The 17,438-nt window shown below is 36.2% G+C and overlaps 1 protein-coding gene across 10 annotated transcripts in view; it reads left to right on the top strand.

Annotated features, from left to right (window-relative positions):
• Window positions 1–17,438, top strand: part of NFATC2 (nuclear factor of activated T cells 2) — a 274,601-nt gene that overhangs the window by 114,817 nt on the left and 142,346 nt on the right. For all 10 annotated transcript variants that reach the window (XM_074288608.1, XM_074288604.1, XM_074288612.1 and 7 more), the window contains exons 7-9: window positions 13,021–13,076; window positions 13,660–13,786; window positions 15,375–16,070. In XM_074288608.1, the coding sequence (XP_074144709.1) occupies window positions 13,021–13,076; window positions 13,660–13,786; window positions 15,375–16,070 (879 nt within the window). The remainder of the gene's footprint in view (window positions 1–13,020; window positions 13,077–13,659; window positions 13,787–15,374; window positions 16,071–17,438) is intronic.

Raw genomic sequence — 17,438 nt, 5'->3', positions numbered from 1 at the left:
TTTCCTAATACAAAATGACACTTTGATTTCCTCCAAGTCTGCCTCGAGTTTGGTGGTATGATCACCATTTGAGAAGGGAGGGGGATAGGATTTCATTCTTTTGACAGTGAGTGCTGACACAATCAGATCTCTCACCAGAGCTTATTGCTTGACACTGTATCCCTGAAGTGAGTATCCTGTATGCTTCCTTCCCTCTGCAGCAAGGAGTTACTTGTGATGAGACACTGTTAAATCAATCAAATTTGCTTCTAGTGATAGTGACAGACTGGCTATCAGTTTATGGGCTTGTTAGACAGATCCTCACACTTTCACTTCCCATTCCCCACTGACTGATCATCCTCTTGAGTTAGCCCAGTAATAAAGTTAAAACTAAACACTATTAAGGCAAATTAAGCATTATGGTCCTTGCTTAAAGGGTACTTTCTTCAGAATTAAGCCATTTGCTCAGAGAATTTGGCTCATCTTTTTTTCTCCTATGAGTAAGGCCCTTTTTGCATGTTGGCTTAATTTTCCATGTTAAGTTAGCATGGGGAAGTTTGTCAGAACATCTGCTTTAGACTGAAGCCCTCTTTTTAATCTTAGCTCAGAGCAGTAGAAGGGCACTCAGTCTCATTGGGTCTATTAAGTTCTTGGCAGGTCTATGGAGAAATGCCAAATCAATGGTATTAATCTGGGGGTTGTAGGCTATAAAGAAATATCAGCTTATTTCAATGAGCAGGCAACACTTGGAAATTAGTAGTGTTCACAATCAATCAAGATGTGTTTATAAGCAATGTCTCAAAGCCCTGATTCCATCCCCCTTAGATAGCTTCATTTTGGCAGAGGATTCTCTGATCAGACATTTCTTCAGGCACTGAGCTCTGTTTTAGGGAAGTCCTCACCCAGAGATGGCAGTAGAATAGTTTAAAAACTTGAAATTCAGCTTTAAATTCCAAATTTAGTCTCAAGTTGAATTTGGTTGTGTGATATTGGATAACTTACCCTTCCCACTTGCTCATTGTTGTGTGGTGTGGAGGACTGGATTCAGAGGACCTGAGTTCAAATATCAACTCAGACATTTTAGTTTAGGTGTCCCAAACAGATAACTTAATTTCTCTGGTGCTCAGTTTCGTCCCTTTTTAAATGATATGGTTGATCAGTAAAGTCCCTTATAATTCTACATCAGTGATGCTATGGTCTTATGATCATTTTCCATTCTATATTTATGGTCCAACAAAGCTGATAAAATTTCAACGGAAATTTCTTTTTTTTTTTTTTTTTCCTCTGAGGCTGGGGTTAAGTGACTTGCCCAGGGTCACACAGCTAGGAAGTGTTAAGTGTCTGAGGCCAGATTTGAACTCGGGTCCTCCTGAATTCAGGGCTGGTGCTCTATCCACTGCGCCACCTAGCTGCTCTGGAAATTTGAAAATTTCAATTAAAATTTCAACCTTATCATGCAGCTATATAGAATGATGAGCTGAATACTTATCACGTCACATCTAAACTTTTCAGCATGACATTCTGGATCTAGATCTAAAACAGGTTAGTTCCATCATCCATACCAAATCTTTTATCCCAGGCCTCAGAAAACTTGTTCATTTTTTGCTTTGTTCTTAGATTCTTCTTAGATTCTCTTAGATGCCCTCTTTCCACAATATGCTTTCTCAACTTAACTTTACTCTTCCAAAACTTGTTCCTTTTTCAAGTTCTATCTCCAGTCCCATTTTCTCCAAAACTACCTTAGCACACATTGATTTCCTCATTCTTAGAATTTTTATGTAGCCTTTAATTCTCTATTACCTTGTCTTATTCTCTAAATGATTCTATATGCACTGGTCATTTCTCTGAAATGTTAGTAGACTCTTTGAGGACAGAAACTTTAAAAAATTTTTCTCTCTTGTATCCTTTATAGCACCTAGTATAGTGCTGGACAAAAAACTCAATATTTTGATTGACTGATGAACCTGATTTTTTTTCCCCACTCATTTAGAAGGATATAAAACATTCAGGAGTAAAAGTTTAAACTTTGTTCTCCTTTGCCTAGAAGAACTTTGTAAAGGTACTCCCTTTTTCTCTTTCCACAACCCCACAATATACTAACTCTAGACCTTTCCTTCTCATGTTAAAGTCCAAATTTGTACAATAGTTTTTCCCATGAAATAATACCCATATTGATTAAGGAGTATTCTTAATGTCCATTATAAATAATGCTGTATTTTCCCACCAAGGCATGGATTTAATTAAGTTCAATTAGGCTAGCATTTAAGTCCCAGCCAAGTACTACATAAATTATGTTAGCTGCTGGGGTTATAATAAAATAAAAATGAAACAAAACCTGCCCTTAAGGAGTTTATATTCTCTATTGAAGGAAATGAGATGCACATGAATAAATAAATATAAGGTATAAATTAAATGCAAAGAAATTTCAGGAGACAGCAATGAAGCACTGATAGGGAAATTAGGAGAGGGAAAGAAAATTATTGCTCCATCCTCTTTAAATCTTTTCTCATAAATTTGTTAATGTTTAGTCATTTAGCCATGTGTGGTTCTTCATGAATTTTTTTTGAGATTTTCTTGGCAAAGATACTGGAGTGGTTTGCCATTTTCTTCTTCAGATCATTTTACAGATGGGAAAACTGAGGAAAATGGGGTTAAGTGATTTGCTCGGCATCACCTAGGTAGTAAATGTCTGAGGTAATAAATGTCTTAAGTCTGAATTTAGAAAGATGAGGCTTCCTTCCTTATTTCAGAGCTGGCACCCTCTCCACTTTACTACCTAGCTCAAATAAATGTTTGCTTTGAAATGTCAGAATGAAGTTGTATACCCAGCCTGGACCCATCATTGTAGCATGCCAGGAAGTAGTGAGAATGAGACCACAGGGGCGCCTCTGTGAGACTATCCCAACATGTGTTGTCATGTGCTCTTTGGGTGCCTATGAATTGCAGAAAAGAAACTGTTGAATTTAGGATTGCGCACACTGGTGTTTCCTAGGAAGAGAGTGAGCTTTAATAATTAAAAGTGGCTGCAGATGACTTTAGAAATTTAAAAGAAACCAAACATATTGAGATTGTCTATACATAAAAAAAAATAATAGATTCAGCTGCAGTATGGCCCTGATGGCCATTAAGAAAAAATTGTGTAGGAAGAGTGAGGGATCCTTTCACTGACCAGTAGCCTCAGACTAATGTGGCAATATCATCTCAAAACTCAAAACTCAAAACTAATTTTAAGATTTTTTTTTTAAAGCAACTTCCTGGACATCATCAACAAAATCTGGTCAACTTCCAGAGTTTAGAGTATTAGGAACGGAATCTTTTTTAGCACATACTTAACCTATGTCAGATTGCTTGCTGTCCTGAGGAGGGAGAAGGTGAGAGAGAGAAAGGGAGAAAAAATTGGAATACAAAGTTTTACAAAAATGAATGTTGAAAACTATCTTTTATGTATTTGGGAAAAATACAATTTTATGTATTTGGGAAAAATACAATTTCGGAAAAAAGGGAATTGAAACTTTCCTAGCTAGGGAGCCACGTTCACATGTAGGGTTTTCATTTCTGAGTCAGCAGTACAGGCTGTAAATTATAGTTGGCCACGGGAATATCAAAAGTGTTGAAAATCACATGTACATGTGGGTGGTTTCAGTGTCGTATGTGTATGTGTATGTGGGGGGATGTTAATGCTTAATTTTACAGATGATGAAAATTTCCCTTTCTCCCTTTTGCAAGTTTAATGGAAATGAATTTCCCCTTTACTCCCCTGTTCCAAAAGCTTATTCATCAGCAGTCTTTATTAGAAATCAACTATTGGACCTATCTGGGATAGGTTCTACACCAAGATTTGATTTGTATTTTCTTTTCATTAAATCCTCTTGAGACATTTTGAACAATGTGGGGAGTGCAGAAAGAACATCAGCTCTGTCAGAGAATGAGAGGGATGAAAGAAATTGAAATGGATCATAGAATCTCAAGAGTTGGAAATTGGAACCTCAGAGGCCATTTACTCCAGCTGGACCCAAACAAGGTTACAATAGACATTACAGTGAGAAGGGATGACCAGCTTTTGATGATATGCATTGAGAATGATGTTTTCAATTTCCATTAGAACTTTTGTTTATTTGCAAACAGAATATTGAGTAAGTTGTACCTGAGTAGACTTTAAGTTAATCTCATCTTCTTTTAAGGCATACATTTCTGGAAGAAAAATATCACTACCATGTTTAATGAGAAAGGGTATAAAAGATAGAGTAAGATGACTTGATACTGATCCAGCTTTTTCTACTTATGATCCATTAATAAAAATCATGTTTGTTTTTCTCAATAGAACACAAACTCTTTGAGGTCTGGAACAAGTTCATTTTTATTATTATATTTCTAGGGACTAGCACCATACCTGGCACATACTGGGTACCTAATAAGTGCTTATTAATTGGTTTTCATTCATTTCTTTAAGGTATAAAAGTGTATTATGTATAATATCTCATTTGAACTTTAGAATAATCTTGTGTAGTAGGAAAGGTTTTTATTAGTTTGGGTATATCCTTATTTTGCAGTTGAGGGAGTGGTGTCTTAGAGAGATAAACAACTTACCTAAAGCCACACAGCAATGATAGTGGCAATGGAGCCAGAATTTTATAAAACCAGGTCTTCTGACTACCAAAGGCAGGGAACTTTCCATAATATCACAGGTACCTCCTTCCTCAAGAGCGTGCATTCATATCTAATTACAAAGCTTTTGGTGTTTTTGTTTTTGAAACAAAAAGGGACTCCCTACTCAGCTCTATATGAGAGGTCAAAATTCAGACGACTTACTTGATTTAAAAACAAAACAAAACAAAACTTTAAGTTTCCATCTGAAACCAGACCTGGTTAGCAGTGATGGGCAATTGGACATTTTAACCTCTAAAATAAAGACAGAAAAGGGCAGAGGATAGATTGATTTCATTTCCTTGCTTCTGGTGAGGGCCCAGAAGTGGATTCTGTATGGCATTTTCCTGGACAGTGAGGTATTTATATGCAAGCTAGCTTCTTCACACACACATACACACAGATTGTTTTGTTCTTTTCACTGATTCAGTTTTTAAAAAAAATTCAATAGCATTTATCTTTGGCCTCATCTGTCAGAGAACTCCTAAAACATTCACAGATAGGGGTTAAAAAGAAGTATACATTGATGGAGTAAAATTAGTATTGAATGATGATAGTTCTGAAAGTTTAGTGGTGACTGAGGCTGATAGAACCCACTCTGTATTTAAGCATAAAGATTATTGTCTGAGCTGCAGAGTGTTTCCATTCAATAGCATTTGAGTGTTCAAAGAGTAGAAGTCAAGTTGGTGTTGGGTATTTGGAAGAAAATATTGACTTACCCCAGTCACCAAACTATTCTTGTAGGATCAACTTCCACAGGAAAGCCATTAAGTAGTTCTTTTATTTTTTGACCCAGGAAAGTGTGCTTCTTCCTGTTCAAAGAGCCCCATGTCTCTAGCCTTCAAACAGTTCGATGTTTTGTGATGTTTTTGGAGACTGACTGACTTTGAGTCCCTTTATTATTGTTGGGGATAGCTAAGATATTAATGTTTCAGATCAGCTATAGCTCTATACCTGAGATTCATAATAAGATCCTTGAGTCTCCACGGTAATATTTTAGAGTCTTTGTTGGGTTTTATGAATAATGGACAAACACCTTGTTATCTTTGAGTCTCTATCCAGGTTAAACTGTTATTTTAACAATATTGTGGAGAAACAATTCAAGACTCACACAGAAAGAATTCAACAAACATTTATTAAATATCTACTTAGGCCAAGGCACTGTGCCCACTTTTAGATGCCACAGTAGATATTGGCTTTAGATTTAGGAAGAACAGAGTTCAGATCTGACCTAAAATATTTATTTATTCATTTGTTTGTTTTTAAGATTTTTAAAAATACACATTGTTTTAGGAATCATGTTGGGAGAAAAAAATCAGAGCAAAAGGGAAAAAATCATGGGAGAGAGAAAGAGATTGTTGATTTACATTCAATCTCCATATTTCTTTTTCTGGATGCAGATGGCATTTTTCTATCTAAAGTCTATTGGGATTGCTTTGGATCAATGAACGTGTGTGTGTGTGTGTGTGTGTGTGTGTGTGTGAACTGAAAACCTTCCTGATCCTGGAGCTGGTTGTCTATCTACTAAAGCAACAATATCAAGCCCAAATAGAATCAGGACAACTAAACAACACATAAGAATCCCTGTGGGCTACATGTTGACTTAAAAATCACAAATCAACATTATTAGCTTTTTTGAATTTTAAAATTGTATTAATTTTTTAATTCTGTTAAATATTTCCCAAGTTACAGTTTTAATCTGGGTTGGGCTTCAATCAAGAGTTTTGTAGTCTCTCTATGGTTAGCATGCTTTTTTTGATACCTCTGCATTATATTACACAGCTTATGAAAAAATATATATATTTTATATGTGTATATGTAGGCATAGGAAGATATGTAGATATTTATGTACACACTCAAGTATATATTTTTATTGTTGTACAGTCTTTTTTTCAGTCATATCCAATTCTTCATGATCCCATTTGGGATTTTCTAGGCAAAGATACTGGAGTGGTTTGTGATTTCCTTCCCTAACTCATTTTATAGATGAAGAAATGTAGGCAAACACGATTGAATGACTTGCCTAGGATAACACAGCTAGTAAGAATCTTAGGACAGATTTAACCTTAGGAAGATGAGTCTTCCTGGCTCCAAGCCCATCATTCTAGCCACTGTGCCACCTGGCTGCTCCAGTATGTACATACACACACGTATATACATATAAATATATATATGTATATGTATATATATATATTTATATTTATACATGTATTTATTTTAAAGATATGTATGACTTGACAAGGGAATGGATGATGATTTCCAGTCCCTAATACTTGTGAACATATGATAGCATTCACTGAATGAGTGGCAAATCTATACATATATTGATAAGGATCATTTCCTTCTCATTTCAAGATAATCAGTCTTTGTGGCATAGAAAGAAGTTAAGAGGAACAGAGAAGAAAGAAATGTTTTAGGGTAGCTTGGATTATGTAGAGTCAAAGTTTTTTTCCACAAGAATATGGATGTCCTGGGCCCTAGAAGAAACTTCAGAGCTAAGAGCAGAATTAGACAAAGGGATTTTAGAGAATGTTGGCATAAGTGACAACTTCTCCTTATTATACTGGATGAGTGGTTAGTCTCCTTTCTCCTAAATAATCTCGGTCTTCTCAGTGTTTATGAGACTTCTCCAAATCCATTGGCTAGCCTCAAGCAGCTTGCAGAAGCTAGCTTGTGAATTCCTTGCTATAGTGACTGGCTACAAAGAAGTCCCTGAAGTGACTACTGCTTTCCAACCTTAAAAGACACTTGTTTTCTCTGGCCAGAGCCCAATGCCATTCAGAGGAGGTAGGGAGGATGAGAAGGTTAGAAGGAAGAAAAGCTGTTTTCATTAGGACTGAATCTTTTAAAGTGAGTGTGTTTATAGGGGGACTAGGTCGAACCTGCAGCCACTCAATGCAGAGGCCAAAGTAAATGCTCCTTATTAAAGCCCTGGAATCCCCTCTGTTCATTCACAACCCTGACTGGTCCTTTGGGATGTTAGGGCTAACTGGTAAATCCAGCAGAAGCATTACAAAATCTAATTACTGCCTACTCCTGTTCCTGTTCTTGCTGCCTTGAATCCTGTCAGTTTGTCAGAGTATATTGGCCCCCTTTATCAAAAGGCAGGCTGCTTAGGAGTAAGGAAAATGAATTGTATCCTTGACCACAGGCAAGTGGTAGTTCCTGGGGAGCAATGATGAAAATAAGAAGGTGATGCTAAATGTCACCAGAAGTTCTGATATTGAGGTGAACCCAGTTTAAATAGATTTTCTTTTGGTGACATATCATGGAAAGGAGATATTTGACTTTGGATGATGAGTCTCAACCCATCTACCTTTAGTCATGAATTGTCAATTCCATTAAATATCTACAAATGTAACTTTCTAGTTCTTAGTTTTGGATAGGGCTTTACTGGTTATCTAGTCCAATGGTGGCAAACTCAAACAGAAATGATCCCAGCTGGTCATATATTGACCTTCAGTCATATATTGACCTTCAAATCCACAGATGAATACTCTCTATGTGATATTGTATTTTTATTTATTTTATTAAACATTTCCCAATTACACTTTAATCTACTTTGGGCCCCACTTGGGAATTTTGCAGGCTACTTTTGGCCCAAGGCTGTAAATTTGGTACCTCTGATAGACTACCCTCCCATATAGTTCAGCAATTTTTTATATAGAATTCCTAATAAGTAATCATTGAGTTTTTGGTCACAAACCCCTGATGACAGGGCTTATTACAGACAACTCACTCCTTTGTTGGATCTTCTGTTAAAGATCTATTTCTTTAATTGGTTCCAATCAATAACATTCCACCCATTGGTAATACTATAATCTACATCATCATATTGCTGAATTAGTCTTCTCTATCTTTTATATAATTATCCTGTAAAATATTTAAAAGCAACAACATGTTCCTCTCTAAAATTCCTTTATTCATATGATATGTTTCCATTTCCTTCACCCTAGTACCATTCCCTGAATAATTATCTGTTTTATCTTTGATCCCTGCCAAATGTGAAGTCAGGAGAGAGCACAATATTTCAGCTACGGTCAATGAAGAGAATGAAAATTCTATGACTTTTCAATTCAGTTCAATTTTATATATTAATTATTTCCCATATGTGAGGTATCTTGGTAGATATGGGAGATTCAAAGCCAGTCCCTGCTCTCAAAGCATCAAACAATTCTAGTAGGAGAATATAATACAGACACTGGTCAGTAAACACAAAGTAATTTGAAGAGAAAGATCATGGCAGGCTTCATGGAGTCCACAACTTCTGAAGGTAGAGCATGATCTGAATGTTAGACTTTTACTAGTATAGTATGATTGAGTGAGATTTTGTTTATGAGTTTTAAAGTAGTTTTATTGCATTGTTGGCTCATTCTGAGGCTTAGAAAAGGGTCAACTTATCCTCCCAATTCTTTTTCATATGAATTACTACCAAGCTAGGGCTTCTATTCTATGCCTAGCAAATTAGATATGGGATTTACATTTACCCATTAATTTAGTCTTTTAAAATGATTGCCTATTCAAATGATTTATTTATTTGTTTTATGATTCTATCACCTATTGCACTTAATAAAGTTATTTGATTACACAATTCTTATCTCTCTTTATTCCATCTCTTTAGCTATAGTCCACAGTTTAGCAGGAAGTAAAATAAAAGCTTTTGAAACCAGCTTTAAGGAAGATTTGATTGAGAAGTACAGCAAGCTAGGAAATGGAATGGGAGAAAATAGACAAATGAGGAAGGAGAGTTTCCCAAGATCTCTCATCAGTCAGATCCACATAGCTTAATTTTATATTTAATTCAGTTTAGCCTCAGAATGTCACTTATGTTCAAATATAAGCACATGCCAATCCCATCTTACATATACTAAATTTATGAACCTTTAAAGATAGAAATGGCCACTCTGGAGAAGATTCCCTAGCCAAATGAAGGACATATTTTATTTATTTATATTCCCAAGTTCTGTGGCAAGCTTTTACAGTAACCATAATATGTTTTGTTGTGGTTTCTAGCATGTAGCATCCATCTGAGATTTCCTAAATTCAGAATATCCAAGGAAAAAATGTTAGGAGCCAAAAATGGTAGATTTATCTCCTTCCTTACTTTGTTACTTCACAAAATGTGTAATTTAATCACACAGATATTCCATTAACCCTAAGAACAAAGTCCATCCCTTAGTAGATGATTTTTATGGATTGCTATGGTCAAAAAAGTCATCATCAGGTAGCCATCCTGTTAACAAGCCTGTTCAATCTTAGTTAGACTTGTCTTCAGTTAAAAGACATGTAGTTCATTATGAGCATCATATATGATACTTTTCTATCTTGGTAGAATCTGTCCTTATGCTACATTGGCACTGACTTTGAGAACACAAGGTCACTGCCATATTACAATGACTCATTGGAGGAGGAATTAAAAAGCCACACATAAATACACACACACACACATACATACACACACACACGCACACAATCCTACCTAGTTGGAGAGTGAGAACATTCCAAAACTTTTCATAAGAGAAAAAGAAAAGGAAGAGAACTCACTTCTATTCTATAGTTGGGCTATTGAAATGTTCTTTTAGCCTGTGAATTAGTTTATTCTGAGAGTTCACTTAACCAGTATTTTTAGTTTTGATAACTATTAGTTTAACCTTGTGCATATGTGTATCATATACATTGGGTATTGGTTCACACTTGTGATTTCATCTTTGCACGGTGAAAATTCTCTCTAAAGGCAATTATGTATCAGAGAAGATGGAACATTGGATCTGGAGTCCGAAAAACCTGAGTTCAAGTCCATCCTCAGATATCTACTAAACTTGATTCTGTTTGCCTCATTTTTCTCAATAATCCTAGTACTTCCCTCTCAGGGTTGTTGTGAGGATTACATAAGATAATATTTGTAAAATGCTTAACAAAAATCTCTAGAACATAGTAGGCTCTTACTAAATGCTTATTTCTTTTCTTTCCTCTTCTCTCCATTAATGCAAATAGATAATTTATCTGTACTTTATAGTTTTAGAGATATTCCTAGGGGCACTGAGAGATTGTGGTTATATAACTACTATGTATCAGAGACATGATTTGTATCTTCCTATCTTTGAGATTGACCTTCTATCCACTACTCCATATTGCTTCTCAACAGTTTCTGTAAGAAGGGCCAATCAAACCACTGAGAATGAATTACACGATTTAAAGCAGAATGGATCCTCATTTCTCACCACTATCAGGTTGAAACTTACTAAAGTATATTTGACTCAGAGATGTATAGCTGGTCCCTGTGTACTCTTCTTTTTTACTGGGTAAATTGGCTCCATTTATGAAAGGCCATATCAATAATAATCTGAGTTTACTTCGCAAGACAGTTTGACTTAAAATGAAAAGTTTGGCTGTTTCCATATAAGCCCAGCAAGTGTTTATTGAGAAGAGTTCTGTTGTGGGACTGAGGGAGAATGGACACATAGGAAATTTTGGTTGATTATTCTGCCATTTGTTCTTTAAGCATTCATTAATTCAACACACATTTATTAAGTTCTTTGTGCCATTGCTTTTTAATCATATCTAATTCTTTATGATCCCATTTGGGGTTTTCTTAGCAAAGACTCTGAAGTGATTTACCATTTCTTTTTCAAACACATTTTACAGATGAGGAAACTAAGTCAAATAGGGCTAAAAGACTCCCCCAGAGTCACCAGCTAATAAGTGTCTGAGGGCAGATTTGAATTCAGGAACGTGAGTTTCCAACTCCAGGAACAGCATTCTATTTACTCTGCCAATTCCTACTATAAGCCAAACATTGTCATAGTCAGTAGGAGAAAGAAAAATAATTTGTTTTCTTTGTACTTAGGCTATTCTTGAGACAACAGGCAAATCAGTCAGCAATTCCATACTAGAATCATTTCCTGATTGTAGAACCTGCCAATGCTTAGATTTTATTAGCTAGAATTCAGAGTAACATCCATGACATGACAAAACATCAGGAGTATGGCTTTAATGAAGAACCTTTCCATACAGTCCTTTAATGAGACTGTACCTGTGATTTCACTGCTATAGGGAACTCCCAAGTGAGAAAACTCCTTCTATCAGTTTATATTGGCACTCATTCTGCAACTCACAGTTTTAAGAGGGTTGCCTGGAGACACCAGTAGGCTAAGTAACTTATTCTGGGTCATATCCAGTATGTATTAGAGGTGGGACCTGAACTCATATAGTTTTGACTGGGTAGCTTGCTCTCTATTTACTATACCACATTGTTTTTTTTTTTTTTTAAATATTCCTTTAACAAACCCTAGGAAAAGGGACAGAAGAGGAAAAAAGAAGAGCTTCAGATCCTGAGAAGTCTTCAAAGCTACTTTACTTGTGGTTCTTTAGCTATTTATCTCCAGAATAAGTGGTTGACACAAACTGTTGAGAGGGTGTCATTACTCTGAGCTCCAATTATAATGCATACAAGACTACTATCTTTTGCTATTTTCTTGTTAATAGCTTTAGTTTCTGATGGGGCCCCAAAGCAGAATACAGTTAACACTTAGTTCATGTTTCCTGTTCACCTAGAGATGGCTTGTTTTTTCCTGTACCTTGAGGGTTAGTCTATACTTAACCTGTCAGATTCTGAACGTTTAGTAGGCATCTTGAAATAAGGCAAAAAAACCCAAAAAACAAACAAAAAAAAACTTCATTGTGTTCAATGGAGTAGCTGCCACCTAATTCCATCCCCCACCCCCCAAAAGGCTGTGTTTTAAGTGGGTATTGCAGATACTAGACAAGGAAAATCTATTCTTTGCTATTGGGATGTCTTATTTGTCCTTATATTTTGTTCACAAATGGAAAAAAAATGTTGCTCATCTTCAATGAAAACCATTGAAGACAGGAGATGCGGGTTCAAGTCTCACCTTCACCACTAAACTGTTGTGACTATAGGATAGTCACTTCATCTATTTGAGAAACAGAGAGCTTCTTGCTAAAAGGTACATAGTTTTCCCTGTTTCATAGTTATTATGAAGAACAAGTGTTAGAGTACTATGTAAACTATAAAACATAAAAAGAGTTGGTGTGTTTATATACTTTAATTGAAATTTTAAAACCATTCAAATTGTATTCTGATGGATTTCATGTCCCAAAACAAACATCTATCCTGAGTTTTAGAAAATATTTAAAGCATTGGTTTCATTTTGTGATCAATATTTCACTAGATTTCTCTTTTTTTTGACAGTGGAAAAAAGCTAAAACCAACCCTTCATATCTGGGGTGTAAATAGAAACTTCTACAGCTGGTGCTTCTCTTGTATTAATAGAGTGAAAATACTACTTTTATGAAAGTGATACTAAATTATTATTTAAGTCTTAACTTTCTAATAATGTCTTCAAACCTGTCAATATTGGGTTTTTTTTTCTCTAGATGGGCAACAAATTTGGGAGATGGAAGCCACAGTGGATAAAGATAAGAGCCAGCCTGTAAGTGTTCAACTGACAATATTTTGTACGCGGTGAACATAACCAGTGAGGGCAGAGAGTATCTGGATTTAACATGGTGAAAACTCCTTTAACAGAATTTAATATCCTTAATTGGGAACCCATATCCCTTTTCTTATAGTCTGTAATTAATGATAAATGTGCCTTATTGGTAATGAGGATTGTTAGTATTGAAAATATGATTTGTCTGTGAATAGATTTTAGATCATAACCTCTTTAGTCTTCTTTCTGAGATCATTCCCAATTCATCCTGGATATAATAGCCTCCTAGTACACAGTTTGTTTCTAAGTTGTCTCCTTTCTTTAGAATGTGAACTTCTTGAAGAGAGGGTTCACTTTTTCCTTTCTTTCTATCAATAGGGCTAAGGACAGTTCCTGGCATATAGCAAGCTGTTTTAATAAATGTTTGTTTACTTGTCAATTGTCTATTTGGACAAGGTCACTTGTCAAAAAGAGACCCTTGTTACATGGAATGGCAAGGGATTACCCTGTAATTGATTGTAACATTGAGGTAGGAAATCTAGCTCATGCTTCATCTTAATTAATAGCAGCTTCATCCTTTCAGAGTATGCTTTTTGTTGAAATACCTGAGTATCGAAACAAGCATATCCGCACACCTGTGAAGGTGAACTTCTATGTCATCAATGGGAAAAGAAAAAGAAGCCAACCTCAACATTTTACTTATCATCCAGGTAATTTCCCCGGGAGCAGTCATTCAGGGGGTGAAGGGGGAAGTCTTCTATCTAGATTTGTCCATCCCCCTTCTTAAAAGATGGTTCATAAGTTTGTTGACTTAGGAAAGAATTGATGTGTGACTTGTGGTGCCATCAGCAGCTAAAAATCATGTATCTATGTAGAACAGACATATGAACTTAGGAAAATGAGAACTTTATGATGTGTATAGCCTGGAACTTCACACTAAGTGTGAAGATACTTAGTGGAAGAGCAGTATATAAGTTATTTCTATTCAGTATGTCACTATGGTACCGACTAGGGTAAAATGTCTTTTCTTTTATGTTAAAATATTAAAATGTAAAAATAATTTGAGTATTTAACTTAAATATAAAATAATTTTAATTTAAATATAAAATTTTAAAATAATTTTAAAATTATAAACTTTGCAATAGTTTCAATGAATAAAAACAAAAAAAAAAAACATGAACAAAACGAATTCTAAAGTCCCAAATAAGATTTGTTTACCTATCGATAAGAAAAAAATATTAAATGCAATAAGATAATAACAGAAAAATCTAATTATCCCTGAATTCCATTTCAGTCTCATTTCCCTCTGTACAATAAATACTGTTTTATTGCTCTTATTGTTTTTTTTTTTTTATTTTGACGTATTCAGTATATATCTCCTTCCATTCTGCTTCTGACCAAGGTTAAATCAGAAGGCTTAAAATGATTTTTTTTTTTTAACTTGGGAAAGTAGGTCACAATCTTCCCAAGAGATGATCCAGACTTTGCCACATTCCCAGGATGGGAAACATATAATGAGAGAATATCATCAAAATGTGTAATTTCCTGTCCCAGGCCAAACCAAGGAGCTTATAGGCTCCTGAAAGCAAGAGAGAAAGTCTTGGAGCAGTCTCTGGCTTCTCTACCCCCAATTTGGTTTTATTTAAGTGATGGTTGTGGGTTTGCGCTGGCTTTCATTCTGCCTAATGTAGCCGATCCAGCCCTTATTAAAATGTGTCTGCTCCAGAACACTGGAGGCATTAGAGCTGATGTAATAAACCGTAAATGTTGGTGGTTAAATCACTGAAGCTTAAATACAACATAGAATCGTGTGAAAGCCTCATTTTGAATCCTGTCCTCCACAGGCAGAAAGGACGGTTTTTCAATTACATTTTATAGCACTTTCATAACATAAAATTTGTGGTGAAAATGTCCTCCAACATAGTCTTTGGCCTTAGAGTACTTGATTGTGACCAGGGCCAAAGCCCAGGATAATAGTGGGCAAAAGATTGGAGTTGTCAGTTTTGAACTTTTTTATTTTGGGTGGATTGCTATTTTTAAAAAAATGATGATGGTGGATTCAGTTCTTCAGAATTTATTTTAGCTTTTGGCTTACCTGTGTCTTCAGCATGTACTTGGTTTTTAACATCTATTTCTAAAAGATCCTGTTGACATTCCATTCATCGATCCATTTAACAGCAAAAGGTATGAAATGGAAGAGCAGTGCATTATTCTAGGTCTCTCATTAGGGCAAGGAAGATCTTCCACTGTCTTTCACCTGCTCATTAAGAATAATGTACTGTACATGCTTTATTCTAGTTCCATCCATCAAAACAGAACCCATTGATGAATATGATCCTGCCTTAATCTGCAATACAGTACACAGTGCCTTGGGAACAGTGACACAGCCTTACTATTCACAGCACACAATGGTCACTGAGTCCCCTTCCTGTCTTGTGGCCACTATGGCATCATGCCAACAGTTCCGCTCAGGTTTATCTTCTCCCGACTCTCGGTACCAACAACAGAATTCAACAGCTGTAATATACCAGAGGAGCAAGAGCTTGAGCCCCAGTCTCTTGGGCTACCAGCAGCCCACTTTGATGGCCTCATCCATCTCCATTTCAGATGCTCACCGATCAGTGCTCATGCATGCTGGCTCTCCGGGCCAGAATTCAGCTATGCTCCACCACTCTCCAACCAATCAGCAGTCTTCTCCAGTGATTCACTATTCTCCAACCAATCAGCAGGTGAGGTGTGGAACCCACCAAGAATTCCAACACATCATGTGCTGTGAAAATTTTACATCCAGTGCTGCCCGTCCCAATCCACCCCAAGTCAGTCAAGCACAGAGAATAAGTCCAAGCTCCTATCCTACAGTAATTCAACAACAGAATGCTACAACTCAACGAGCTGCTAAAAATGGACCGCCAGTTAATGACCAAAAGGAAGTATTACCAGCAGGAGTGACTATTAAGCAGGAACAGAATCTGGACCAGGCCTATTTGGACGATGGTAAGATGATTGTTTTTAATCATTACCTGCACAGAAACTCCTATATCCCCTACAAAAAGAGCAAGAAAAAGTATAAACCTTGCATAAGTCTCTGTCCCCCTTTGGGTTATAAATTCTGAGGGCCCTTCCAGCCCTATAATTCAATGATCCTGTATGCATATATATTTGTAAAAATCACTTTGCTAGCATTTTATTTGCTGGGCAGCCACTGGGCTTGTAAGCTAAAACAAACAAACAAACAAACAAACAAAAACCTTTAAATCCTAATAGTGACTTTTTCCCTCCCTCTCCCCACTCCTGAAATTTGGAACAGGGTCTGTTTAAATTGCTAGCATTTTCTCTTCATTTGCCAAGCTGAGGTTGAAAGTGGAGAAACAAGAGAGAAGGCTTTCCAACTCCATTCTATTCTTGCAGGGAGAAGAAAAAAAAATAGCACTTTATAACACTCTCTTGGATATCTTGGGGGTGGAAAAATAAGAACAAAGCTCATTGAACATTTTATATAGATCGGGACATAGTGTGTTTTGTGTATATGTGTGTGTGTGTGTGTGTGTGTGTGTGTGTGTGTGTGTGTGTGTGTGTGTGTATGGGGTGGGGAGGGGATTGTGCTGCAGGCCAAACTTTGCAGATGTCCTGGCTGAACAGTAGTACATTGATGAGTTAGAAACAATGAATTTCCTTTGTTGGGAACCCAATAAATGTAGTTGTTGAGCCCAAGGAAAGGCTGTAGGGGAGCTTGATTTGAATCCTCCTCTTTTATTTGTAGGTGGCTTGGCTCATTAGCAAAGTAGCCAATGGGTTATTTTTGTGAAAAAACAGTCATGGTCACTCTTTGCCCTGTGATTAGCACTAGGAGATATGGATAGAGCTCGGATATGATTCCAAATTAGTTTCTAGTTAGTGGAGGCCCAGAGATGAAAAGCAAAGGGGGAGGGGGAATAGAACACCATAATTTTTTGCTCACTGGAAAATATATTTTGGGAAAAGAAATCTCTGTCATTATCAGCCATTAATTATTCTTATAGTGTAATTCTCTGGAACATACCTGAGAACCAGGAAGGCAGCAAACAAAACTTCTGAGAAGCCAAAATAGAAGATATAATGCTCATCTACCTTATTCATAGTAAGACTATGGTTCGCATTTCAGACTCTGATTCACAGCCTATTTACTCTGATTTTTCACACAGTTCTGTCAAGCTTAGTTATCAGCTGACAGCAGGTCAGAAGAGAAGAGAAATGTCCCCTACAATCTGATACACTGAAGTTACAAGGAATGATAGCTAATAGCAAGGGAGGAGATAGGACAATTATAAAAAAACAGACACAATAGCTCAAAAATTCCTACAGTTTGGCTTTATTTAGTGCTAA

Source organism: Sminthopsis crassicaudata, chromosome 2 (genome assembly GCF_048593235.1).
Source record: "Sminthopsis crassicaudata isolate SCR6 chromosome 2, ASM4859323v1, whole genome shotgun sequence".
NCBI lineage: Eukaryota > Metazoa > Chordata > Mammalia > Dasyuromorphia > Dasyuridae > Sminthopsis > Sminthopsis crassicaudata.
This window is presented reverse-complemented; position numbering and strand designations above follow the sequence as displayed.